Source organism: Pleurodeles waltl, chromosome 3_2 (assembly GCF_031143425.1).
Source record: "Pleurodeles waltl isolate 20211129_DDA chromosome 3_2, aPleWal1.hap1.20221129, whole genome shotgun sequence".
Lineage (NCBI taxonomy): Eukaryota > Metazoa > Chordata > Amphibia > Caudata > Salamandridae > Pleurodeles > Pleurodeles waltl.
In genome coordinates this window covers 199,025,387-199,052,229 of record NC_090441.1, presented here as the reverse complement: position 1 = coordinate 199,052,229, position 26,843 = coordinate 199,025,387, and the positions used below count along the sequence as shown (strand labels likewise).

The 26,843-nt window shown below is 47.1% G+C and overlaps 1 protein-coding gene across 2 annotated transcripts in view; it reads right to left on the bottom strand.

Annotated features, from left to right (window-relative positions):
- PTPRN (protein tyrosine phosphatase receptor type N) overlaps positions 1–26,843 on the bottom strand; it is a 328,193-nt gene that overhangs the window by 76,803 nt on the left and 224,547 nt on the right. For both annotated transcript variants that reach the window (XM_069227162.1, XM_069227164.1), the window contains exons 14-19: positions 23,610–23,810; positions 20,466–20,613; positions 14,186–14,259; positions 13,017–13,094; positions 4,567–4,686; positions 1,539–1,705 (exon numbers count right to left, since the gene is read on the bottom strand). In XM_069227162.1, the coding sequence (XP_069083263.1) occupies positions 1,539–1,705; positions 4,567–4,686; positions 13,017–13,094; positions 14,186–14,259; positions 20,466–20,613; positions 23,610–23,810 (788 nt within the window). The remainder of the gene's footprint in view (positions 1–1,538; positions 1,706–4,566; positions 4,687–13,016; positions 13,095–14,185; positions 14,260–20,465; positions 20,614–23,609; positions 23,811–26,843) is intronic.

Here is a 26,843-nt window from a genome sequence, read left to right as displayed (position 1 = left end):
AAACCTAAGAATGAGCCTACACGATACCAAAGTCTTTTATTATAGCATTTCTGCATTAATAACTTTAAATCCCAGACAAGGCACACCTGGAGTTCTCTATAAACAGGGAGCAGCTTTTTATTTTATCAAGTTCAAATGTTGAGCCAAATATGTGTTGTTGTTATGTTATGTGATGTTATGTAAATGAGAAAGTGACAAATCGCTGTTTTGGCAGAAAGGAGATGCTGCCCGTGTAGTTCTTGGGCCCCTTGTTACCTGTGCTGTTGAGTTGACCTGCCACGGTATGTGGTGCTCTTCAGCCCTGCACTACCCATGTGGTTCTCTATCATTTTTCATTCCATGTCCACGTCCACCACCTGCTTCCACACAACCCTCCCGGCTGAACTTGCAGGGTGCATGAATGATTCACACAGGCTGCAGGGAGGAGGACGAGACCCCTGTGTCAAGGGCACCTTTTACTGCAGATCTTTCATCAAAATTAGGAGATGGAGCCCCTGACAAACATGGTAGAAAACTGGACCTTTCTCAGAAGACACTATCCTATAGAACCTAAAGTTATTGAATTTGCACCTGTCCCTCAAATTCTTTGTTCCTACATTATTGTACATGTTGTGGGGCTTATTTACAAGAGGCCTGCGCTGCCATTATGTCACCTTGTTAGACACTGCGGTGTTGCAAGCGCCTCAGTCACATCTATGCGGGGACGCAAAGCGGCCCTGCGCGGCTTGGAATGGTCTCATAGTTATGGAGTAAGACAAGGAAGTGCAAAGTGCTGCGCTGCCTCACTCTACGTCAAGGTGACATTCCATGGGCGCTGCCTCGGTGTTCCCACGCAACACCCATGGATTCTGACGCTGCCCCAGATTCACAAGGCCTTGTAAACCTGGGACAGCGCCAAAACCTTACGCCTCCCGAGGTGAGGTGCAAGAAGGAGAAATGTCTTCATTTTGCCTTGTTTGTTCCTCTTTCCACGTGTGCTGCATTCTGCAGCACAAATAACCAGGACATCTGCATCTGCAACACACAACCTAGCTTGAAGGCAGCTAACTCACTTTGTAGAGATGAACTGCACTCTGAATATCATAATTGCTCTCACTAGCAGAGTCTTGTCTCAGGATTAAGGGTGGCGAAACCTGAAAGTAAAACTAAAAGTATATAAATGTTACAATGAAAATTCTTTCATTTTTTTGCTAAATTATTTCTTGCAAAAACATTTCACATCTGAACTGAGTAGAGTTAGGCTGAGGTTTTTTCCAATAAAGCAACATTGCCAGATGTTTTCTCTCAATTTAACATTGACAGCCTTTGCAAATTCGGCAACGCTTGCATAATTTTAGAGAAAATATCAAAAAACACTGCAGAAGAAAAACTCTGCAGATCCATACTTCAGATCTTCCACATTGTACCCAGGTAGCAGTGATATTCTGCAGTACTTGTATTGTCTGCTTCCTCTCTCCTTTCTAAGTATCTGAAGCATTGCATTCTGAGTACGTTATGGTCACCCTGGCTCCTCCCAGTGTCGTCATGGAATGGCTCACCTGCGGAAGTCCAGGAGAGGTCGTGTGGTGGTAGGGATGCTCTCGGCTGGCCAGCTCAGGAAGTGGAACTGTGTGAGGGTGCGCGTCTCCTGCGACTGCACGTTCTTCAGATAGAAGCTCCTCACCAGGAAGTCCTCACACCAGATGTGCTCAGATACCAAGTTCACCTAAAGAAAAACAAGAGAATGAGAGGAATACCCTATATGAAAGGGCAGCAAGAGGGTGCGGGAGGGTTCGGAATCCGCAGTGATTGTAGAGACAAGCAGCTAGGTACAAAGGCAACGCAGAGCTGAGAGAAGTTACTAAATTTGTAAGCAGTTTCAAGATGGTGCGTTCACAGGGAGTCAGTGCTTAATCTGAGCCGGTACTTTCCGGTGTTCAGCACCAGCAGTTATGACAGCCTGCCACATGGGGGCATGTTTGTCTAATTCTGTGATGAGCACAACTAAAGTTGTTTCATAATTCAATATACATTAAAATGACTAATACCAATCACCCAAAGCTATAAGATTAGCTTGGGCGGCAGGTATTAGTCATGTTTAATGTATATTAAAAGTCTGAGTTGTCACACTCGTAGGAGTGTGATGGTTAGATGCGTTGGTGCTGTCATTGGCAGCGCTGGTGAGGACAATAGGTGGTGCAAGCTGCCGTGGCCTCCTAAGAAGAGCCCTGGCACTTTTTGTTTTATTTTTTGTTTTACAAATAAAGCACTGCAGGGAGTGCAGCACTACAAGGACCTAAACTGAAAACAAAGCCTGCAAGAAGTTACACAGATGAGGAGCACAGCACTGGAAACACGTAGATCCCCAAAGAACACAACGAGTACCATGGAACAGCACAGGCTTACGGGGACACAGATATATACTTAACAATGTTAGAGTAAGCAAGGTGCGACTTTTCAGGGACTTCAAAGTGCAAAGGCAATGGGATGAATGTCAAAAGCAGAGAGAACTGTACAGGGAGGAGAATATATCCAATCAGGTCAGGGAAGCTCCCATAGGTCATGGTCAGCAACTGCGGCGCCCGGAGTGCCAGAGGTCCGTTTACGAAGCAAGTCTCAATAGTTTATAGGATCTTCCTGAGGTGTACAAGGACGGTCGGAGGCTGTTCCAGAGTCTGGGACATTATAATTCCAGAGACCTGTCCGTCTATTTCATCTGCTTGAACAATTGTTGCTGAATCAAGCTGGCACCCGATGGGTGTAAGTTTCTGGCTGAGGTGTAGATCAGTTCTGCATATTTTATGAACCAATTTTTTTAAGAAGCTTTGTGGATGGTGCTGAGAATTTGACCATGACCCTGGCTTTGACTACGGGTGAATGGAGAGGTTTGCAGACAGGTTTGATGTGCTCTTTCTTACATACGTTACCGAGATGCTGGACACCTGGTTCTGTTGGAGGAAGAACTGTGTTGAGTTGGGGGCTGAAGACTGATCTCATTGACCACTGCGTTGTCTTATGGACTGAAACAAAAGCTCCAAGTCACAGTAACGTCAGGTTTCCAGCACGTGCAGTGGTGGAAGGGGCTCATCACAAGATATAAGGCCAGTCGAAGTTTCATAAACAGGTAAACAGGGAGAGAGAATTAAGTACATACTCCAGCCCAGATTGAATAATGCTTTGTGACTGATTTGCATTACTTTTGTAATACATACTTGACGCATAGTGTGTGCTGCGATCTACTATCTAACGCAAATCAAGATTTGTGCTGGATAGTTTCACAAAGTAACACAAAGATTCACTGTGCACTGTTTTTTTTTTCAAGGGGACGTTCCATGCAACCACCCATGGGTTTTGATGCAAATCAGTTTCTACAAACATACGTTTGCAGCAGAATCTTATGCCTTATCAAGGTAGGCGCAACAAGGAGAAAGGTTTTCCTACATTCAATGCTTGGTGCGCTGTACAGCACACATGCAAATCAGGAAAATTGTTAAAAGATATTTTTTGGACTAGAAGGGCCCCCATCGAATACATCATATACTCCTTACAGAACACCCACACTTTTGATCTATTGCACACTAAGGATGTGGGTGGTGGCGTATGGCAGCCTAAAGTGCTCCAGCACAGGGCGAGAGGAAAGGAGCGCCATCTCTTAGAAGCTAGGGTGCTGTTCTGCCGCCTCCCGTTCACGCACCACAGCAACTTTAGTTAATTCCCTAAGTTTCTCACAGTCAATGGTTTGAAACAAGGGTCCACATTAGCCCACTGATGTATTTGACAATACTGATGGCTTTGCACTGAACTTTTCGCTGACTGGTCAGGGTGCACCAGGAATAAACTTCTTTACTACTTCTATTGAGTCTCCTGCTTCACAAAACTTTCCAAAGTTTGCATGGCTATAGGAAGGTGAACAACCTAATGAAAAACCTGTTCAAAGCTAACCTTTTGTCTTTTGGTTATTCAAACTCTGCTTTAATAGCTGTCATTAACTATCTTTACCTTCCTGCATGAGAGGCCAGCCACTACATTCTTACTAAACTATCTAACATCTTGTGGTCTACAGCGCCAAATACTGCACTGAGTTCTAGCAGTACTACAGGGCGCATCTTACCTCTTTCCCTCCCTTAAAAAACACTGTCCTAGATTTTGAGGAGGCTGTGGTTCAGCCATGGGCTGAGCCTTTACTTGTTGTGGTTTGCACTTGGTGTTGGGAAGCACTGGCTTCCACAAGGAATGTGATTATTGTTTGGGACCTGGACGGTAGTTGGTGTTGGCTGGGTCCATGTTTACTGTACATTTTACTTTTGAGTCACTGTGAGACAACAGCTTGCTGGACTCTGATGAGACTTGTTCCCAGGCATAATGCAGCTCAGCCACAAGCTGTTGTTTAGACTTTTGAGTGTTTCCTCTGGGTGTTTTGGGGGCTCTTCGAGGGCTGGAGGCAGCCAGTCTTGGCTCTCTTTCATCTGTTAATGTTGATGCAATGCATGGACCACAAGGTGATGCTGAGGACTGGTGCATGTGTCATTGTCAGACTCTGGGAATGGGTCAAGGGTGATTGGGGGAAGGGACTCCAGGTGTACTTGCCTCATATATGTGATATAGAGAGGAGCCTTCATCCGGCCAGTACCGATCGCACTGTTTCACGCCATCTTCCACCAGGGGAGTCAGCATCACGATCACCGTGCAGCCGTTCTCCCAAACCATCTGAAAACAACAAAGAAAGCATGTTTACTTGGGCTTCTGAGCAGGCGAGGTCACTGGGGCTACTGAGCAGGCGAGGTCACTGGGGCTACTGAACAGGGACTGGGATTGAGCGTCCTGAGCAGACATGTTCACCAGAGCTCCTGAACACACAGGCCTAGTGGGGAATGACATGCAAGCATCTCACTGGGGCTACTAAACAGGCATGGTCAGTGGAACATTTGAACAAATATGGTCACTGTTGCTGCTTGGACACCCATGACCACTAGGCTCCTGAGAATCTTGGGAGCATATATGCTTGTGGGGCTTGTGCGTCACTTTTTTTGATGCACCAGTGGCGAAGGCTGCAGGCCCATCTCTACAAGGCCATGCAAAGCCACTTTGCATGGCTTTCCATGGCCTTGTAGATATGGAGTAAGGCAACACAGCGCAAGTCTCTGTATTGCCTTAATCTGCACCAGAAGCGTTCCATGGGCATTGCAGTGGGTTTTCCCATGTAACACCCATAGATTTTGGCGCATTCTCAGATTTGCAAGGATTTGTAAACCTGGGAATGCGTCAAAAGCCTATGCCACCCCACAGGAAATAACTTTATTTTTCCTCATATTTTCCTCTTTCTATGTGTCCTGCAACCTGCAGAACACATAGAAAGAGGAAAACACCTCCCTTGCTTGTTTTTGTGCAGGAAGGTGTCCCCTCCCTGCACAAAAACGATCATTCTTACAATGCAGACAGCCTTGCACCATGGTGCAAGGGTGCCAGCGTTGGCGCATTTCAGCCAATTGTGCACCAGCGCAGTGGAAGAGGACAGCAATGCACCGTATCTTATAGATACAGTGCACTCCTGCCGTTTTCTTTTGATGCAGGACAGCGCTGCAGGAAGCCTTGCGGCACTGCCCTGCACCAAAATATTGTAAATATGCCCCTAGGTGACTAGAGCTCCTGCACACCACATTGGGGATAAGGATACATGCCATGCCTCAGTGTGTTGTGTAGCCCAGGTAGTTTGCAGTGCCGATGAGCCTTCCCTGCAGTCAAGTTAGGCCACTGCTCACCCTCCTGACGACCTCATACAAAAGTCAGAGAACGTTAGTTACAACAAATGTGATGACCATAGACATGCAAGCAGAAGACAGAGGTACCCGATACTGCTGTGTGAACCTAAGAACATTATCCTTGGATAAATACCAGCTTACATACAGCACATTCAGGGCCTCATTTACACAATACTGACGCATCGTCATCGATTGTAGGAGGCTGGCCCTCTATGTAGTGTGCAAAGCTAGGCACACTGTGCAGGGGGTCCAGGCAACCACACGTTGGTTTACAGAGGTAAAAACCAGGTCACCTAATGCTCTAATTTTTATGGTAGCTGGTCAAGCAGTTAGGCCAATCCTGGGGAAGTGCAAAGCATTTGTTGTACTCACAGTATCAATAAATCAAGACACACATTCAGAAGAATAACTCAAGACCAATTTACAAAACTACTTCAGATTTTTATAAAAATATTAGGACCAAGATCGTCAATATCAGGTAAGTACTTTTTAAGTTATTAATTTTTGAGGTTTACTAAAATGAGTCTTTTTGGGTGTAACTTCGCAGCATAGGAGTCAATAGTTGATATGCTCTAAAATTACTTTTCCCAGACAGTGGGAGTGTAAGCCCTTTAGGTGAGGCCAGATGATTGTCTCTTTCCTGATCACCACCCAGTGTGGCTGTTGATGAGCCCGGTGCAGAAAGCTCAGAACTCTTTGTGCCTCTATTGTAGGTGCCCCAGGCTGGAGACTCCCCTGCTGTGAGGCGCGTCACTCGGCACAAAGGTTGTGTCTGGAGAACCGCCGGAAGTGGAGACTTGAAAAGAGAACCCATGCAAACTGGTTCTGAGAGTGTAGACAGAGAATCTCCACATCCTGCTTCACCTGTATGAAAGTGGCAGCCACCGACCCTCTTGCTGGAACATGTCCAAGTTCCCTTCAAAAAAGATTGGGTGTGATCCCCCAAGTATTCACAGGATTACTGCCTAACTAGATCTAGGGTTTGCCCATCAAGGTGTGCCCCCAATGTGAGGGGACATCACCTGGAGTCTAGCCTTGCTAGAAGAAATGGAATCTGGCCTGAAGTGCCTTGAAGCCAGCCTGATGCTCTGAGGGGGAACGCGCCTGTCAACATTTCAGATGTGTAATTGAACTAACGTGCCAGAGATGGAGCGTGCCACCACTAAGAAGTAATTGCCTGAGGCAGTGTGCACCACTACAAAGAGGTTGTGCCTAGGTAAGACATGCCGCTATAATCCAAGCCTGTGCCTGAGGCAAGCCATGGTGCTGCAGCTGAGACCATGCTGTGGCTGCCATGATGCTGCTGTGACCTTTGCCCTTGGCAGCCTGCCTACTGCACCTCACTGGTGACCCAGAAGAGGATTCACCATTGGCACAGTCACAACCACCTGTGATTACATCAAACAGCAGCCACCGCTGTGGTCCTGATGCTGCATCCCCCTGGATTCTGGGTCAAGCCTCCATCTTGTGCATTTCCTCCCAGAAGTGGGAGTGAAGTGAGATGCATGTTGTGGATCCTAGCTGGATGCCAGAAAATAAAATATAAAAATATTATAGACCTTCAGTTTGGCAAGACTGTACAATAGGGGAGACTTCCTTGAGAACTGAGAGCTAGAACTGAACTCTGGAGCAATCTGCAACTAAGTTTTGATACTTCCCCAAAGATCAGTCACACATCTCGAGGAGACCAACTTAGGTCTAGCAAGGGGGAAAGGGACACCCAAAAGAGAGGCAAGGTGGGGCAGACTACAAGGCACAGTAGAGCAAGCACCAGTATTGGAATTGTGACTCTTATCTGCTGTGACATATCACATTTAGAGTGTGCAGATTAAAGTGCTTTTCTTATACTAGAGTAAAGCACTGAATTGGACAATCCATTGCACTACTGGGTGAACGTTTAGTTCTGTGCTTGAGCACCGCCACTCTACCTCCCGGAGAAGCCTGCGACTGCTCGCCATCGCTACCACTGAGAGTTAAGGTCTAAGGGGGTTGTACTAGGCCCAGTTTGCAGAGCCGTAGTTGGATGTACCTTGGGACATAAGAGGCAAACGACCCCAGCCCTCACGGCTGAGACCCAGTAGCCCAATAGCGTGGCTGAAACCCGGTATGTTGTCTGTCTGGATAAGGTCTGACCAGCTGTGCTCGAGAGCTAATGGTCTGTCTCAGAGGATGTACTCCAGGATGGCAATGACTTCTGCCCGTGACCCCTCAAACAGGGTCTGACACGTGGGTAAGTATCTTCCCTCTGTGCTGTTACTGCCTCCTCGTCTGTTGGCGAAAGAGGAGAGAGTGACCCACTCTGAGGTTTCCGGGTGCTGGTGGTGTGACGCTTGTTTCTATTGCCTTCCTTTCAATGATGGCTTTGGGGTAGTACTCAGGACTCTGAATACGATTATGTGTTGTGCAGGCCGCTGCAGAATCTGCAGGCCATGGGTGTCTGTTTCTTCTTCTTCAGGTTGATGCACAGCCTGCTGTCGGGAGCGTCTCATGACAGTTGTGCAGCAACACTCAGCACTTTCATCTGATCATTAGTTGTGCTGGAGAAAGTGCAGGGCCTTCAAGCTGTGGACAGCTATACCTGATTTTTGTGGTTGTGGCACAACCTGCTGGGCCTGTTTGGCATTCACTGACGATGCTGTATATAATTTGGGAGCACCTTTTGTACACAGTGTTGCAGTAGTTTAACTGATTAAACTTTACGGCTTGGGGCCAGATGCACAAAGGTTCCAGTTTGCAATTTCCTAATTGCTAATCTCTGTGATTCACGATTCAAAATCGCAAACCGTGATGTACCAATGTGTCTCAGACATATTCATGGGGCAGGTCGCAATCTGCGGCCCATTGCGAATGGCTACAGTCGCAGGGATGGTGGCCTGCTTGGGTCAGCAGGCCGCCATGTCTGTTGTTACTTTTTAAATAAAGCATTTTCTTGTAAATGCAGCCCGTTTTCCTTAAAGGACAATGGGCTGTGTTTCAAAAGTTAAAATGAAACATTTTCTTTCCATTTTTTAAGAGTGGAGCATGGAACCACTTCCTGCTCTGAAAGTATGTTTGCACCCACATTCACAAAGGGGAAAGGGATCCAGTGGGACCGCTGCACATTTGTGAGTGGCTTACCATCAACTTGAAGTTGGTGGTAAGCTACAAATGTTTTGCGACCGCATTCTGGTTGCAAATTAATACAATCCACTGTTGGCTCACTATTAGGAAGAGATGCCCTTGACACACCCCTTTCCTAATACCGAACGCAAACCTATTTTGAAATTTTGTAATAGATTACTGAATCGTAAAATAGTGTTAGTACATCCAAAAATGTTTTTGCGGTCGCAAACCGTCCGATTCTTGGAATCGCACTATTTACAACCCCCAAAAGACCTTCCTACATCTGCTCTTAGAGTGCAGCGCTTTCACTACAACAGCACCATGGCCTCTGAGCACTTCATAGTACTTCACGGACTTCATAGCAACATTGATTTGTGGAGAGAATGAGGTGGGAATTCAAGAGAATGTCCCCTGTTAAGAACTGAAAGCAAAAAGTAATCCTTGTGTGCAAATTCAGCTCACGTAGACCCGTAAGGCAAATTTAAGTTTGAAAATCACAAAACGTATGTGAGTTTGCACTAATATAGGAATATGTGATAGAGCCCCAGCATAAGTACTTCGTATCCAGCTGGTGTGGAGTGGGCATTCTCCTATGAGAACTGTCTGGAAAACTGGCCTCAGCTACAGAATCACTTGTTTGTGGGTATCCACCAATGTCTCCATCACCCATCCCAACCATGGAAACAGCCAGAGACGTGCCCCTCTCAAGGGCACAAATAGGAGAGGATCTGTGCACGCGCAGTGATGCGCTATGTTGAATTATGGAGGCAGAGGCAATACTTCTGAACCACTTTGGAAAAGCTGCAATTATCAATAATATATTTAGAATCGTTCGCGAATTATAAAAAAATTGTAAATCTGCATTCAGAGTGGAGGGTGACTCTCCAGATGCATATTTACAGGAGCCTGCCCCTGAGGCATATGGAGCCCTCACACTGGTGTCCAATATCCTATCGAGCCGGACATGTACTTGGCTGCTGGTCCTCCGCACTGCTTCAAATGATGCCACCATGGGTGCACAGAAGGGATACAGGGATGAGCCCAGAAGAACCCACTGGGATTTTGTGATGCTTTGCCAAATAAATAAATGTGGGGAACGGTAGCACAAGTGGCCCCTAGGGGGCTTATTTACAAGCCCCTTGCGCTGCCGTAGCATCAGTTCTTTATGACGATTCAGCGGCACACGCACTCCCCTACACTGCGCCACATTTACAAACTGGTGCATTTGGACCATTGCGCTAGTTTGTAAAGCCCTGCGCCACATTGTAGCGTCGCCAGGTATAATGTATGCAGGGTGGGCGTTCCCACGTTGAAAGCCACGCAGGACTGGCGCAGTGAAGTTTACTACATTTCGCTGCGTCAATCTCCGCCTTCACATGGTCACTTTAACGCCTGCTCAGAGCAGGCGTTAAAGGGACGCTGGGACTTTTAACATGGGACCCTCCTCACATTGCTGGAGTAGCGTCAGATTACCGACAGTACTGCAGCACTGCGCCACTTTTGCGCCAACTGATGCACCAGAATTTCTGGCTCATCTGTGGATTTGTACGCGATGAAGCGCTGTATCATAAATACAGCGCTACTACGGCGTCGTTAAGGGGTCTGGGGCTGGCGCCAGAAAACTGGCGCATTGATGCTGATGCAGCAGTTTCTAATAAACGAGGCCCTGGGTATGACATTACGTGGTTTGCAAATACATGTGAATAAGAGCGAGCGAGGACGTTTGCAGGCCCGCAAGAGTGGAGCGAGGTCAGTGTTCAGAGAGTTACGTACAGGTAGTAAGAAAGATGCCAGCACAGCCTTGAAGCAGTGATAGGAACAGCAGGGAGGAGACACAGACACCAAGTGGAAGACATGAGCTCTCTGGGCCCATCGCTGACCAGTGACCACCAAAGGAACGAACGCAGCCAAAGTCCACAGGTGAAGGAAGGTACTTACTTTTAACCCCAGTTCTCCATCATGAGTAACTGCTATGATATTCATAAACATTTCAATATCTCCGCCTGCACATGCAATCCTAAAGCAGCCTTAAATTGAGAATTTCTAATTTTCTAAAATAAATTTAAAGACAAAAATATGCCTTTAGACATGCAGCTTTTTTTTAATAATGATAAAATTCGCCCATTACATTTCCCAAAGTGGCAAGTCCCGCCTATGTTTATGCTCATATGAATCCTATTCAGTTATTCATCACAAAAAGGTTTGATTAAGTACCTTTGCTTTGGAGAGCCATTGCAGAGTTTCACTTAAATAAGATTAATAAGATTAATTCATTATTCTCTCCCTTCTTTGAACTGTATTTCCCAGTGGAGAACTCTTTTCTTAACCAAAATGTAAAGCCACCATTTATGGCAGTGGTTTCCAACCTTCTGACTTCTGTGGGCCCCAATGTTATCATTACTGGAACCCAGGAACCCCCACTTTATCATACTGGAACCCGGGGGCCCCCACTTTATCATATTGGAACCCGGGGACACCCACTTTATCATAACTGAGACCCACGAACCCCCACCCAGGGGTGGCGTTAGCATGGCGCAACGAGGAGAAACACTTTTATTCCTCCTCAGTTTTGCTTTTTCCATGTCTGCTGCATTCTGCAGCACACAAAGAGAGCAAACTGCCATGAATGATTGTAGAGTAAACAATTTTTTAAAAATGACGATTTGCTACTTCTATGTGCATCCTGCAGCAAACATAGAAGTAACAAATCACCATTGTGGATTGTTTATGTACAGGAACAAACATCCATGCGTTTCTTAAGTAGCGCTGAGCTGCAAATTGTGGTGCAGCCCTGCACTACTCTGTAGTAAATCTGGCCCTTAATTCTTGTGAAATACACGGTGGAGAATAAAAGATTGCTTACTTCTAATCCTTGTCATTTATCACTGGCACTTTCTCTGATTCACAAACAGCCATCCCACCGCCCGCCTTACACCAGAGGTACATATAGACATGCATCATCTGCATCCTGACTCTCAGTAAATTGTCATAAGCTGGACTGTCCTAACTGACACTTCTCAGGTGTGTGGGACAGCCGTGGGCACTGACTCCTCTCCACAGCTTCATGTGTTATTTTTCAGCCAGAGGGATCTTTCGAAAGAGCATAAGAATTTAATTCAATTGTATCAAAATATGAAAACGTTGCCTCTATCTAGACTTATTTACTCTGTAAAACCAATTGCCAAAATGAGAAATGTCTTAAGTTAAATTACATGTGTTCCGGACGTTGAACGTAGGCCGCATGTTTAAATGGAGGGCCCACGCAACGACAGAACAGTCAGCACAGAGCGGAGGCCTGTGGAGAGAGGGTCTCACTCACTAAGGTTTAGTCCATAAGTAAATGATATGTCTTGGTCTTTGACAGTCATAAGTCACAGGAGTAAGAAGGAAATACTGAAAGAAAAGACCTCCTGGACCGGGCCCAGTGAGGGTGAGGGAGCAGAGCTTCAGGGCTGTGGAAGAACCTCCCTTAGATAACAATGTCTATCTAGACTAGAGGTCTCCAACCTGATCTGTAACAAAGCACTTCATTACAGTGAGAAGCATCCTGAGCTAAATATATGACTAGTGCAGTAATCGTGGTCACGTGAGACAAGATTACATTAGTGGACACCATATGCAAGATTACTAGCAGAGATCACCTCAGTGCTTCAGGCTCTGTTGCCAGCAGTAATGTGATAAGGGCTTTGTCAATGTGGAGTGTCTTTGTGTGAGCAATAAATCACAGCCATTGCTGCGAAGCCCCGGGTACCAAGGTAATAATATTAGTAATATGTCTCCAAAGCTGCATGATGTATCACTCACATCTCAGCTTTAAATATGTTTCGGAAATTCATCAATTTTTCTTCTAACATCAGCTTACGCGTTCTGAAAATACACATACTTTCAGCTTGAATACACGCTTTTGAATTATGATATATCCAGGGAGCTGGAGAGCTACTGATAACTCATTAGCTGCTCGTTGGAGAAGCCTGATCTAGAACAGAAAGGGGCCCGAGCCAAGATAGACAGAGGTAGGAAAGCATCCCGGGATATGAAAGTCTTCAAGCAGCCCCTTTAAGAGAGATGGCAGGACTTACCGATGCATCTGTCTGTTCGAGGTCTCCTTCCGCTGGAGAGTACCTCAGAACAGTCATTTTCGTATCCATTGTATCTTTGCAGTAAGGGTGGTCTCACCTGCCAGAAATCTGCAATGGTGTGGGACAGAGGGCCCTGGGTGGCGATGTACGCTGGCATCCGGGGGTCGTGTTCAATCTGAAGGAGACGGGAGACACATACGAAGAGTCACCTCTCAGCATTTACATGAACTTCAGACCAAAGTGACAATGCAGCTTGACAGCTTCAGAATCTGCCAGTGAGGCTCAGCACAGCACAGCTCAGGATAGCACAGCACAGCTCAGCAGAGCACAGCACAGCTCAGGACCGCACAGCACAGCTCAGCACAGCACAGCTCAGGACAGCACAGCTCAGGACAGCATAGCACAGCTCAGCACAGCACAGCTCAGGACAGCACAGCACAGCACAGCAGAACACGTGTCTGTACACAAAGCAGACGCTGATGGACTTCAAGAGTACAGTGCACATACATATGTGTACTCTCACAGCACACATGTGCGCATTTGTACAAACACACACACCAATGTCCTCACACAAACATGCACAACACTGCCAGCTTCTCTTAAAAGCAGAAGAGATACAGCATAAGCAGGAGCAATGCAAGCTTCACACTTACACAGAACACGTGCCGCGGAGTAGCAGTTGTGTACCTGTCACTAATACACAGAAGTGATGGGACCTGGCCAGCAGCCATGAAAGCTTCCTTTGCACACAGAAGAGGAGCTGCACTGGGCTGGATGCAGGGCAAACCCCTCCTACGCAGAACAGCACAGTGTGGAAGCAGCAGTGCCAGCTTCATTCACATACAGAACGGGTTACAGAAGGGCAAGCTTCCCTCTTACAAAGACACACCATGTACAACACAGGGAATGCATCAGTGCAGCTGCCCTCTCACACAGGCCTTCTCAGTGTGGATTAAGTGGAGCAGTACGCCTCTGGGCACATTCACTGCTCACCCCAAGGACAAATATCAGCACTTGAGCATGGGGAAATGACGTGCAGACAACCAGAGATGGGATTTTAGGCACTCGTCTCAGGGTCACTTTAAGGATTTGGGGATGGTCCCTTAATGGATCCTTTCAAACCTATGCACCTAAGGGTGCACTATTAGAAGGACTTGTTACAGACCGCTATGGATCAGGGGTCTGCCTATGGCGTTCACTCACATGCCCCTGGACCCTGCATTCCCTGGAGGTCTTCTCCATTCCTGGTCTGGGTGAACAACTTACGATGGGGCTGGCATTGATGAAGTCACTCCTGGAAGGGTTGAGGTCGGCTTTCAGCTTGATCCTGGTGTGATCATCTGAAACAGAAGATAGACTGCCGGGTTATACGTATACCAATGGGCACATCAGTATATTACCACTTTGCCTCACTGAGCTAATCCATCCTCTTCTGCTTAGGTCCTGTAAGCAAGTGAACATACAGTATGTCAATCTGGGAGGGGATATGCAACAGACAGACCACTAGCAGCTTCCAATGGCACCATGGTGGAGAAGTGTGGCACAATGGTGGAGAAGTGTGGCACAATGGTTAGAGTGGCAGAGAGGTGGCCCAGGACCAGGGTTCAATTCCCACCTCGGAGGGTCTTGGGCTCCATTCCCTTGGACCAGATAATTCTCGCCTCGGTGCCTAATCTAATTAATGGGTCCCACTCTGTAACTCTGGGCAATAGCTTGCTTAATCTCCACGGCGCTTGGATGCCTGGCTTCACCCTGGGGCTGTCCAGGAGTGGGCGCCTCACAGGGAAAAGCCAGGAGGGGTTCCATAGCGCCTTGAGACCCTAACGGGGGAGTAGTGTGCTATACAAGTGCGAAGTTTTACAGTTTCACCAATACTCAGTGGAGCACACCAGACATGCAGCAGGACGCTGCCTTTTGTGGAGTGGCTGCGACTGGTAAGAAATATTGTACTAACCTGTAACCAACTGCGGCTTCTAGTGTTGTAGATCACACGCTGTGTGCCTTCTAGTGTTGTAGATCACACGCTGTGTGCTATCCTGCTGTCCGGTGTCCCTTCCTTCAAAAACTTAACCCACAGTGATGACAGTGACTGGTGATCACACAGGTGAGACCCACAATGCATCAGCATGGCGATGCCACCCTAGATTAATGTATTTTACCCCAATCGACATAGGTATGTCTGCTTCCGCCTGTTAAGTAAAACATTAAAGTGACCCTTCTGATAACACTTCCACTCTGATGGAGAGTCACTGGAGTATATTCCAGGATCCGAGGAATCCCTAATCCGTCTCTTGTCCAAGTTTGTCATTGTTGCCACCGCAGATTCCTTCTGGTCATCTGTTTCAGCCTACAATGGTATCCGCGTTTGATGCTGAGACGATCCTCTCCTTAACAGTTTCTGTGGGTGACGAGGCATCCTGCAACCTCCCTCCATGAACTGGAACCACCCATCTCCAACCAGTTCCTGGCTTCCGTGGGATCTTCAAAGAGGGAATTGTGTACCTTGAGTATTTTGAATCTACCTGGCATTATAGCGTAACCCATGCCCCTCTGGTTATACTCGTCTACCAAGAGGAAAAAGCACTGGTTCTGCACTGCTTCGATGTAGTTAGGGCAAACCCAAACCTTGCAGTTTTCAACAGCGACCTGGCCTGTCTTCCATGCATTCCACGGTATGATGCCTCTGTAGTTCAAAATTCGCACTTACGCTTCCCTATGGGGCACCCACTTTAGTAAACATTTCTCCATGTAGGTGACCATGTAAGATCCCACCAGGCTCGCAAGAAGGCCTACCTGACAAATGTTATTCCTCCATGAGCAGATCTCCGAGTCCTCCACCCAGTTTTCAAGGAGCTGCCCTATTTCCATTAGCTCCAGCATATGCGTTTGCAGTGTGGCAGTATTTGGTTGTGGTGTTCTGAGGAGGAGTTTGTTCTTTGTAAAACAGACTGCTATCTTCTTCTGGTCTTTGCATAAAAGGGCAGAATCAGTTGCTACTGAGTGAATCTTACACTCTAGGGCATCTCGTGCCAAAGTGATGGCTTCTGATATATGAACTAGTTTCTTGTTTGAGTTTGTCCATGAAGTCTGTAGTGAAAGGTTCAGGATTTTCTTGATCTTCTTGTTTTAGTTTCATTGTGCTTCTTTGGGTAGGAGGGCCGAGATCCTTCACATGTATTGGCTTGCCCACTCCAACTTCGCTCCTGAAACCTTGCCCTGTATTGTTTGTTTAAGAGCCTGTTTTTGACACTGGTAGAATGTATTGCAATCATGTGTTGTTGATATGAAGGAGGGGGCTGCCTCCGCACCGCAAGGGTTGAGATCACAGCGGCTTCACATTAAGCACTTGGCTGCACCTCTGCAACTTGTGGCACTCCTTCCCAGGTTTCTGCTTTCCCCTCATAGACCACGGCCTGGGGATTGCCAAGCTTTCTTTGTCTTCCCCAGTTCCACCCCATTCGTGAATACCAGGTTACTGTTCAGTCCCTCGTGACAATCAATCGCGGATAGCTCGCAACAGTCATCAAATTTCCACCAATTCACTGCTCTTGTTGTTAGAACCCTCCATGTGTCAAGGATGGCAAATCCTCTAGAATATCAGTTCCAGGCTATTCTGGGAGAGCGAGAGCTGGCTTCCAGTCAGAGGACACCCTGAGCTCCTGCCCATCACTTGCTCTCCCTTACTGCCTAACCTGAGCCGTCAAGACAAGGCTACCTCGCCATCGATCCCAGCTGAACCATTTGCTTCTTCGCCGGAGCTCTTGCAGCACCTCTGTGCAGAGTCTTCTTCGCTTACGGGTGACCACCCTCCCCAGTTGTAGTCAAATCAAGGGCCCCATCCCGACTGGGGGCACGGTTCACTCATCACGACAGTCCCTGTCGGAGCAGCAAGGCCAGGTCCAGCCTCGGCCGCACATGTGTGACAGCGCCGTACCTCAACTGGTCACTCCAGATCTGGGTAAATACTGTCACTCTGCAGATCTAAATCACGCCCTGAGTCATGAGCAGAACCCAAGCACCCGAGACAAACGCTGTGGGGGTCAGTGATCACTATTTGTACCTCACAATCATAACAAACTGACCGCTTAGCAGGGGACATTGTTGCACCAGATCTATTAATGTTTTGAGGAACATGGAGCTCCAGTACTGTGTCGAAAGTCATGGAAAAAAGGGAACTGACATCAGCACTGGGTGGCGGCTCTTCATAGGGTCAGCAATATCACTGGGATGTCACTTCCGGCAGCAGATGGAGCCAGCGCCACCTACCATAGGGGAAGAGCTTTGCACAAACGTTCTCAGAACCAGTCGGGGACCTGGGGGAGTCTCCAAGAGGTGAGTAATTTGCAGGGAGAACTATCCATCAGAAACTGTGAATTTAAAATAAAAATCATCTTGCGACTCAACGTACAGCTTGATGTGGTTCACAGATGCTATCAAACCTAACATCAAAATGTCCGAAGTGTTTCACCTGTGAAAAACACAGATTCTTTCCCCGTGTTGCAGGGCTGCTTTTGTGGCAAGGGGAAGAGCCGGCAACACTTTTCCACAGTACAGAACTCACTCATAGAAGCCGGACAAGCCAGAGCCAATTGTTACTGAACAGAAAGTAGGGGCCTCATTTACAAGTTTTTGGCACAGGGCAGCACTGCAAGCTTTCTTGCGTGAAAAGAAAAGGGCAGGAATCTGCTGTATCTGCCGGATCTTGTCTGTCGAAAGAGCCACGCGGGCAGTCTGAAGCGGATCCTGGGCAAAGCCACTGTCTTGAAATTAGCTAATTTTCCCTGCATGGATAGCAGGAGGAGTTCTTCAGTCCAGCATGTCACATCTGGGTTATTCAAGTTTAGGTGGGATATTGCCTGTCCAAGTTTTAGTTTCAGAAATTATAATGAAGATTCCCAAATTCTTAAAACCTTCCTTTACCACTGACAGTGGTGACCCTGAAAGAAAGTCTTCGAATCCCTCTCAAATCGTATCAGGGTCATGTAGGATTTCATCCAGTGAACCAGTAGTCTGGAGTATAGTTCAAATTCCAAAATAATTTGTTTTTGTCGTGGGCCAGTGTGGTATGGATGCCCATGTAAATGATCAAACCATCAGTGTAGGATGATATTATGCCTTCCACCCCAGAGGCCCACCGTAAACCTTCTATTACCCACCTGTGCCCAGTCACTTTGATTATAGCTCCACAGCCAATGCAAAGAGCAGAGGTGACAAAGGGCACCGTGGTCTAGTGCCATGGCCAATGCCAAATGGCACTGAAAGTATTGCATTCACTCTCACTCGAGTCTTATGTTCTCTGTGTGGGGCAGAGTATGAGGTAGTTCAGCCTGATTTTCATCCCATGTCCAATTGTCAGTAGCCTTCTCAGAGTCTACAAACAACATTGCTGAGTGGTCTCTTATCCTGCTTGCTAATGCAGAAATACTACACTGCTGTCTGATGTTGTGTCTGGTAGTACACATGGGCACTAAGTCACTGTAGTTTTGATTTATTGCAGTTTTTATTATTACCATTAAATCAGTTGCAAGAATTTTGATCTGTATTGTTGCCTAAAACTTGATTAGGGAGATTGGCTGGTGTGATTGACAGCTGTCAGACACACTTCTCGGTCTTCAGATTATGCTGATGACTGCCTCGTGCAGACCACTCAGCAGCGCTCCCTCCATGCGCGCGGTGTCAGACACTGCTTGTGCGTGAGTGACTAGCACATTCACAGCAGTGCTTGAAGAATCCCATAGGAAAGGCCAGTGCTGATTTCGGCTGACCTATTGCCTTAAAAAGTTCCTCATCAAGAGCGTCGCCTTCTACATCTGATATCCAATGTATGGGGGGGTGAGATCAAAGGCAGAGAGTGCTTGAGTGTCACTGTCACTTGTGAGTCATATAACCTGTCAAAATAACAGGTGAATCCCGGGCTGCGGCCCCAGAGCTTCATTAGTAGTTGTGCGTTGGCATTCACAACTTCCCCAATTTGCCTCCCTTACTCAGCCAGTATGCTAATTTCTCTGCTTATTGCCATATTTCCTCATCTGTCTCTGCAAGGCCACCCATATCCATCCGGAAACCTAGGAATACTATCTGATAATATGTTGGCTTGTGGAGATAAACTAACTTCCTCAGTTTTCTTCACCTTTAAGATCATCAGGAAAATCTGTCTTTTTATCCCCAGGGATCTTCAGAAAGCTGTAGTGACTGTGTCGTGGATCCATTTTAGTTTGTTTAGCTTAGCTTCGGCCTGCAGGCATGTGCCCTTTTACCTAGATAAATATGTTCGGTTGTATTATTCATTTTTATTCATTTTTTTATTCATTTTAGCAGGACTTGCAGTTGTTGACTTTTATAAGAAATTATTTATTTTATAATCAGTTGCCATTCAGTGAAAGTGTCATTATCGGTAATGTACGTATTGGATTGTCATTATGTCCCTTTGCTTCACGTTAGACAAAAACAGAATGTGAACATGTCATGCATTGTGTTATGATATTGCCGATACAAGCCGGTCTGTCACATTTACCCTGGCGGTCAGAAGACCGCCAGGGTCAAAATGACCACCTATATCCCATTTTGATATAGTATATACAGAGCCATCTTCCTACAACGTTCTCCTTTTTTTTGCTGTAGTGGTGAGCAAAACTTTCTATGGCAGCTAAAAAGCGAAAAGACACCTTCATTGCACAGCATTTGGTATGCCGGATCTTAGTTGCAGATGCTCAGTGCAAATATAGTGCAAATACTTACATGTGGACTTACGTTATTAAGAGATGACCAGATGCATCCCTGCTTTTCGTTTAAGCATCACCTTATTTTTCAGGCATATGCGCAGATTTACCTTACTGCTCTGCATCAAAGGGAAAGGGCAGGAATGCACCGTATCTATGGCATAGGGCGCATTCACGTCCTTTTCCCCGTCGGGCTGATGCTATTTCAGCACCCTAGCGCCACCGCAAACAGCCTTGCACCATCATGCAAGGGTGCCTGTGTTGCACGCAGGATTGTTTTTCTGTGAAAAGGGACACCTGCCTGCACACAAACAATCCTGGGAGACTTTATCCTCACCTATGTGTGCTGCAGAATGCAGCACACATAGAAATAAGAAGAAATGAGGAGAAATACACGGGGAGGCGTAAGGTTTTGACGCATCCCCAGGTGTACATGGACTTGTAAATCTCGGGATGCATCAGAATCCATGGGTGTTGTGTGGGAACACCCACCCCAACGCCCATGGAAAGTCCCCCCTGGTGCTGAGTAAGGCAACGCAGTAGCTTGTGCTGCCTTGCCTTACTACATATCTGTAAAGCCATTCAAAGCCACACTACGTGGCTTTGCATGGCGTCATAGATATGATTAAAAGATTTGCGCCACTGTTGCATCACTTCAAGTGTTGCAAAGGTGGCGCAAGGGGCTCATAAATATGCCCCGTAGAGTCTTTGCTGGACAAGAGCTTCTAGCAGTTTGATGCGGGAGCTGCACTCAGCGAGCACAGGGGAGTGATCCCTATAGTCGTAGCCGCTCAGATGTAGGTAGGAGAGGCACTTGGGATACTTACATGGCACGTATTCAGGGTTGCGGCTTTTCTTCAGATTGGTGGGGTCCTGGGCCAAGGAGCAGGAGTTGGGCTCGGCTTGGTACGCACACAATGCCTGCCACTCCTTGGCAAGCCGGTCACGATTTCTCAAGTGGTCCTCCATGTATGACTGAAAAACAAAGCAAAAACAGATGTTAGTGAGAGGGCAGCAGTAGAGGGCTCATGGTAATGCTGCCCGGGTGAGGCTTTGCATTACTGCAAGATGCTCCACCCTCCCCAATGGTTAGAGATAGTTTACTCTAAAAATAACATTCAATACCTCTGTCAGTGAAGCATTAAGTACCCTCGAGTGATTATCCCCATGCAGGACATATCTGTAACCAAACATGGGCAGCACTGTCTTGTGGAAACTAGCTTACAGCCCAGCAAGTCATCAGAGCCAAAACAAGGACTACGGGAAGACAGAGCATCTTCAGCCCTGTGAGTCTGGGCTACTCCAGGTAGCATCAGCAGAAGACAGGAGCTGCACGGTCACACAGGGTGCCTTGTGTCAGACACTTGATGTATCACCAGTCTAGGTCTGAAACAAGAACATCCAGAATACACAGAACACAGCCAGCAAACACCACACCACACACAATACAGCCAGCCAACAAACTGAGTATACAAATGCTACCAAAGAACACACTTCATATAACACCAGTCTAGGGCTGAAACAAGAACATCCAGAATACACAGAACACAGCCAGCAAACACCACAGCACACACAATCCAGCCAGAAAACACCACAGCACACACAATACAGCCAGCAAACACCACAGCACACACAATCCAGCCAGCCAACAAACTGAGTATACAAAGGCTACCAAAGAACACACTTCATATAACACCAGTCTAGGGCTGAAACAAGAACATCCAGAATACACAGAACACAGCCAGCAAACACCACAGCACACACAATACAGCCAGCCAACAAACTGAGTATACAAATGCTACCAAAGAACACACTTCATATAACACCAGTCTAGGGCTGAAACAAGAACATCCAGAAAACACAGAACACAGCCAGCAAACACCACAGCACACACAATCCAGCCAGCAAACACCACAGCACACACAATCCAGCCAGCAAACACCACAACACACACAATCCAGCCAGCAAACAAACTGAGTATACAAAGGCTACCAAAGAACACACTTCATATGGACACAAAATACAAATACCACAGCCACAAACAAACAATATAACCACTGTATGCACAGGGTATAGCCACAAAAATAAGCAGCCAAAGAAAACAAAGGATACAGCAATACAAATAAAGAAGATGGAGGGAACACACAGGGTATGGACAGAAAGTAAACAGCAGAAAAACAAAGGATACTGCTAGAGAAAAAAACACTGATGCACTGCGAAGAGAAAGAGCTACACAAAACATAAGAAAACAGCCAGAAAACACACAGAACATATGAATGGAATACAACAAAAACTGAGAGGTAATAAAATGTACAGAGCTACAGAACATAATGAAAACCAAGGAAATCAAAGAGTACAACTAGAAAAAATGACACATTAAGAGAACTCAAAACAAAGAGCTACAGAAAGCAAAGACTATGGCAAGAGAACACACCACATGCAACCAGAGAAGTAAAAAAATAGACTCAGACAACCTAAGACAGGCAGATGGAGAGCAAAAATGATCCACTGAATAACCAGCGGTAACACAAAGAATACAGCCAGAAAAAACACAATATTACAGACTGTTAGCCTTCCACCAGACCAGCCCTTCCACACATCTCTCAACCAGCCCTTTCACACATCTCTCTATCCCTCCACCAGACCAGCCCTTCCACACAACTCTCAACCAGCCCTTTCACACATCTCTCTATCCCTCCACCAGACCAGCCCTTCCACACATCTCTGTAACCCTCCACCAGACCAGCCCTTCCACATATCTCTGTACACCTCCACCAGAACAACCCTTCCACACATCTCTGTAACCCTCAACCAGAACAACCCATTCCACCCATCTCTGTATCCCTCTACCAGAACAACCCTTCTACACATCTTTGTATCCCTCCAACAGAACAACTCTTCCACACATCTCTGTATCCCTCTAGAGTCCACCCCCCCACCACATCTCTGTACACCTCCAGCAATCCACCCCTTCCACACACCCATGTATCCCTCAACCAGAACAACCCTTCCACACATCTCTGTATCCCTCAACCAGAACAACCCATTCCACCCATCTCTGTATCCCTCCAACAGTCTACCCCTTCCACACATCTCTGTATCCCTCAACCAGAATAACCCATTCCACCCATCTCTGTATCCCTCCACCAGAACAACCCTTCCACATATCTCTGTATCCCTCCACCAGAACAACCCATTCCACCCATCTCTGTATCCCTCTACTAAAACAACCCTTCCACACATCTCTGTATCCCCCCACCAGAACAGCCCTTCCACACACGGTGTATCCCTCAAACAGGCAATCCCTTCTACACATCTTTGTATCTCAGAAACTCTGAACCAGAACAGCCATTCCACACATCTCTCTACCCCTCCGACAGACTAGCCCACCTATATCTCTGTGTATTTCTGCACCAGTCCAGGATTTAAACAAATTTCTATCCCTCCACCACTCCAGCTCTACCACACAAGTCTGTATCCCTCGCACACATCAATGTATGCCTTCAGCAGCCCAACTCTGTACCAACTCTCTGTATCCATCCATCAGCTCATCCTTCCCATACATCTCTGTAACCCTCGATCAGGTCAGTATTTTAACAAATTTTACTTCTCCAGCCCTCTGCCATCTGTTTTTATTCCTGCACTAACCCATCACATATCTGTATTGCTCATTCAGCTGTTTCTATCCATAGTTTAGTGTATGCCATGTACAAGGCTCCAGCCACTTGCGTTTTCACATCTTGCATCCTTATCCCATACGACCCAACACTCATTAGTAGGTGGGAGAGTCGTGATTTGAGAAACCAAAAATGATCTAAATGTAGTTTTCTACTGCCTAAAACTGTCACTCCAATGGATGTTAATGAAGTTAATGGGAAACTGCATTCTCATTTTTTTCCACTCTGGAACTCCATGTTAGGTGATCCCATGTGGAATCTGGGATCCCCCCACATTCTCTGTGAGCGACTCACCAATATCATGTGACCAGTGGAAATGTCCATGTTGGATTGCACAGGCTCCTCACACCAGGAGGGGGTGCTGCTGTGAGAGCTGGGGCTGGCCTGGGGGCCGTCGCTGAATTGTGACGAGACGCTGCTGACTCGGGAATTCTCAGCTGCCCCTTCCGTACGACTGAAGAGGGACTTTGCTGCCATGTGCTGCCGACAGAGCTCCTGTGGTGGGATGAAAAGCAGACTGAAGCTGTGAAATCTTTTCTCTGGTTCCTGGGACAGTTAGTGGTTACTTGGCAGAATTAGTAGTAAGTCAATCAATCCATCAAGATTTATAAAGTGCATCAAATCACTGGTGAGTCAATGTCAATGTAGTGCCCTTATCTGTGCATCAGATCATACAGCAATAAAAATTAGGAACAAGACAAGAAAGGTCATTGTAAGTTATTGGACAGAGAAATTAGCCCAAACACAATTAGAGCACCCACCTAGTAAAGTATTATAACACACATAACACATGCCACCCATGACAACGCAGAAAGGATCACGTGTCCTCCATGATGGCCATGGATGACAAACACCTGCGGAACAGACAAGTGTGCAAGACAATGCTCAAGTGTGTCAAACTTATTCTGCTGTCACTGCCCTTCACCAAGTATCACAACGCCTTGGTTGCAAAGATTGGTAGATCAAACTGTTGAAGCCCATGTGGCACAGAAAGTCAGGAAATGGCTCAAAAGTAACAAGTTAAGAAACTATAACCCAAAATGAGGTGGTAGGGTCTCACCTAAGTCCAAGCTTTGCTAATAAACTGGTAGCCACTGCCTCCCTGTCTAACTGGGTGAGGCTATCAGGGCGAGGGAAGGTCTCTAGGGTGCTGTCACAGAGGAGAGGCTCACTGCTGACCCACCTGGGCTCATACAGAGGGGAGTACTGTTGCCAGAGTGTGGCCTGGTCTGTAGTGGGTACCAGAGGTACTCACACCTTATACCAGATCCAGTTATCCCTTATTAGTGAAATGTAGTCAGTGTCTAGAAGCCAGGCTCTCTAGGGGTAGTGTGGATGAGCAGCCAAGGCCTAACTAGGAGACATGCAAAGCTCTTGCAATACTACTGTAGTCACACAGCACTCACACACATGAAAGAAAAAACTCAGTGTTACAAAAATAAAGGTACTTTATTTTGGTGACACAAATGCCAAAAATACCACAGACACTATACTCCCTTAGGAGGTAAGTAATACACAAATGATATACACTAGTATGCAGAAATAGCTGTAAAACAGTTAGAAAACAGCGCAAATAGTGAAAATCACAATAGTTAGAAATGGGCCTAGGGGGAACACAAAGCATATACTAAGAAAGTGGAATGCGAAAGTCGGTTTCCCACCTAGGGTGTAGAGGTGCGCTGGGAGTATAAGAAAACACCAAAGATAGGTACTAGAACTCACCCCAGAGCCCAGGAAAGCAGGAGTAAATCACAGTAACTTTCCTAGAACACACAAGAACACGTGAAAGAAGATATTGCAAGAACCAGACAAGATTGCAAGACACCAACGATGGATTCCTGAACCTAAAGACCTGTGGAAGAAGGGGACCAAGTCCAAGAAGCGCAGAAGAGTCCAGGGAGAACAGGAGCCCCTGCTAACCCGGATGAAGATGCAAAAGAAGAACCACCGGGGAAGAACAACAGTCAGAACTGCACCCAAGAAGACAGATGCGTGTTCCTGGTTGGTGCAGATGATGTCCCACGCCAGATGGATGATTGCAGTCTGGTTGCGTAGCTGGATTCCGCCAACAAGCCTTGGCACACGCAAAGCTTGCAGTTAGCGGAAAATGGCACTGTCTGGGACCAGGAGGGACCTGGTCGACTCTACCCTGGAGGGGAGGTAAGAGGGGGCTCTCAGCAACTCAGAGAGCCCTCAGAAGACCAGGCAGCATGCACAGGAGTCCCACAGCACGGGGACAAAGAAGGTGCAAAAGGAGGCCCACGCAGAACTACACAAAAGGATCCAATGCCGCCGAAGAACCACGCAGGAGCCTGTGCGTCGCAGGAAGGAGTGCTGGGGGCCGGAGCTGCACGGTGCACAAAGAAGTTTGTAGAAGGATGCCAGGTCTTGGCAGCTGCAAAACACGTGGTGCACGAGGGTACTATCTTGCGTGAGGAGGCAAGCTCTTACCTCCAACAAAGTTAGACAGTTTGACGTCAGGACCGTCAGGACCACTTCAGTCCACCACCAGTGAAGCTGGATCCACGCACTTCATCAGGAGAGGGGACCCAAGCCACTGGTCGTTGCTGCTGAGGGGTGCCTGCTGAAACAGGTAAGTGACTCCTTCACTTCAAGGGAGATTCCTTCGTTGTTCTGGTGCAGGCTGAAGACAGGCAGTCCTCGGAGGATGCACAACCAAGAAGCAGTTGCAGTTGCTGGCAGGAGCTGAAGATACAATGTTGCAGAAGTCGTCTTTGCTCCTTTGTTGCAGTTGTAGAGTTCCTGGAGGGTCCAGGTGGAGTTTCTTCCGTAAGAAGGTGAAGTAAAGGATGCAGAGGATTCCTGCTGGAGTCTTGCAATCTGAATCTGAAGAACCACCCAAAGGGGAGCCCCTAAATAGCCCTGAAAGGGGACTGGTCAGCTAACAGGTAAGCACCTATCGGGGAAGGCTCTGACGTCACCTGCTGGCACTGGCCACTCAGATGCTCCCAGAGTTCACTGCCACCTTGGAATCCAAGATAGCAAAACCCACGGACCCTCTGGAGGAGCTCTGAGCACCTCCCCTGGAGTCATGATGGATAGGGAAGTGGTCACTCCCCTTTCCTTTGTCCAGTTTTGAGCCAGAGCAGGGACTGGGGGTCCCTGAACCGGTGTAGACTGGATTATGCAAAGAGGGCACCATCTGTGCCCTTCAAAGCATTTCCGGAAGCTCTGGGAGGCTACCCCTTCCATGGCTGTAACATCTCTTTCCAAAGGGAAGGGGTGTAACACCCCTCTCCCAAAGGAAATCCTTGGTTCTGCCTTCCTGGGCTTGAGCTGCTCAAGCAGCAGGAAGGCAAAACCCGTCTGTGAGGTGGCAGCAGCTGGGGCTGCCTGTAAAACCTCAGAAGGCTGTAATGGCAATACTTGTTGCTCTAAGGAGCCCCCGGAGTGCATGGAATCATACAACCAATGCCTGCAAAAGCCTTGGGGTATGATTCCAACATGTTTGATACCAAACATGGCCATACTCTCAGTTACCATTGTGAAGCTGGACATAGGTGGTGA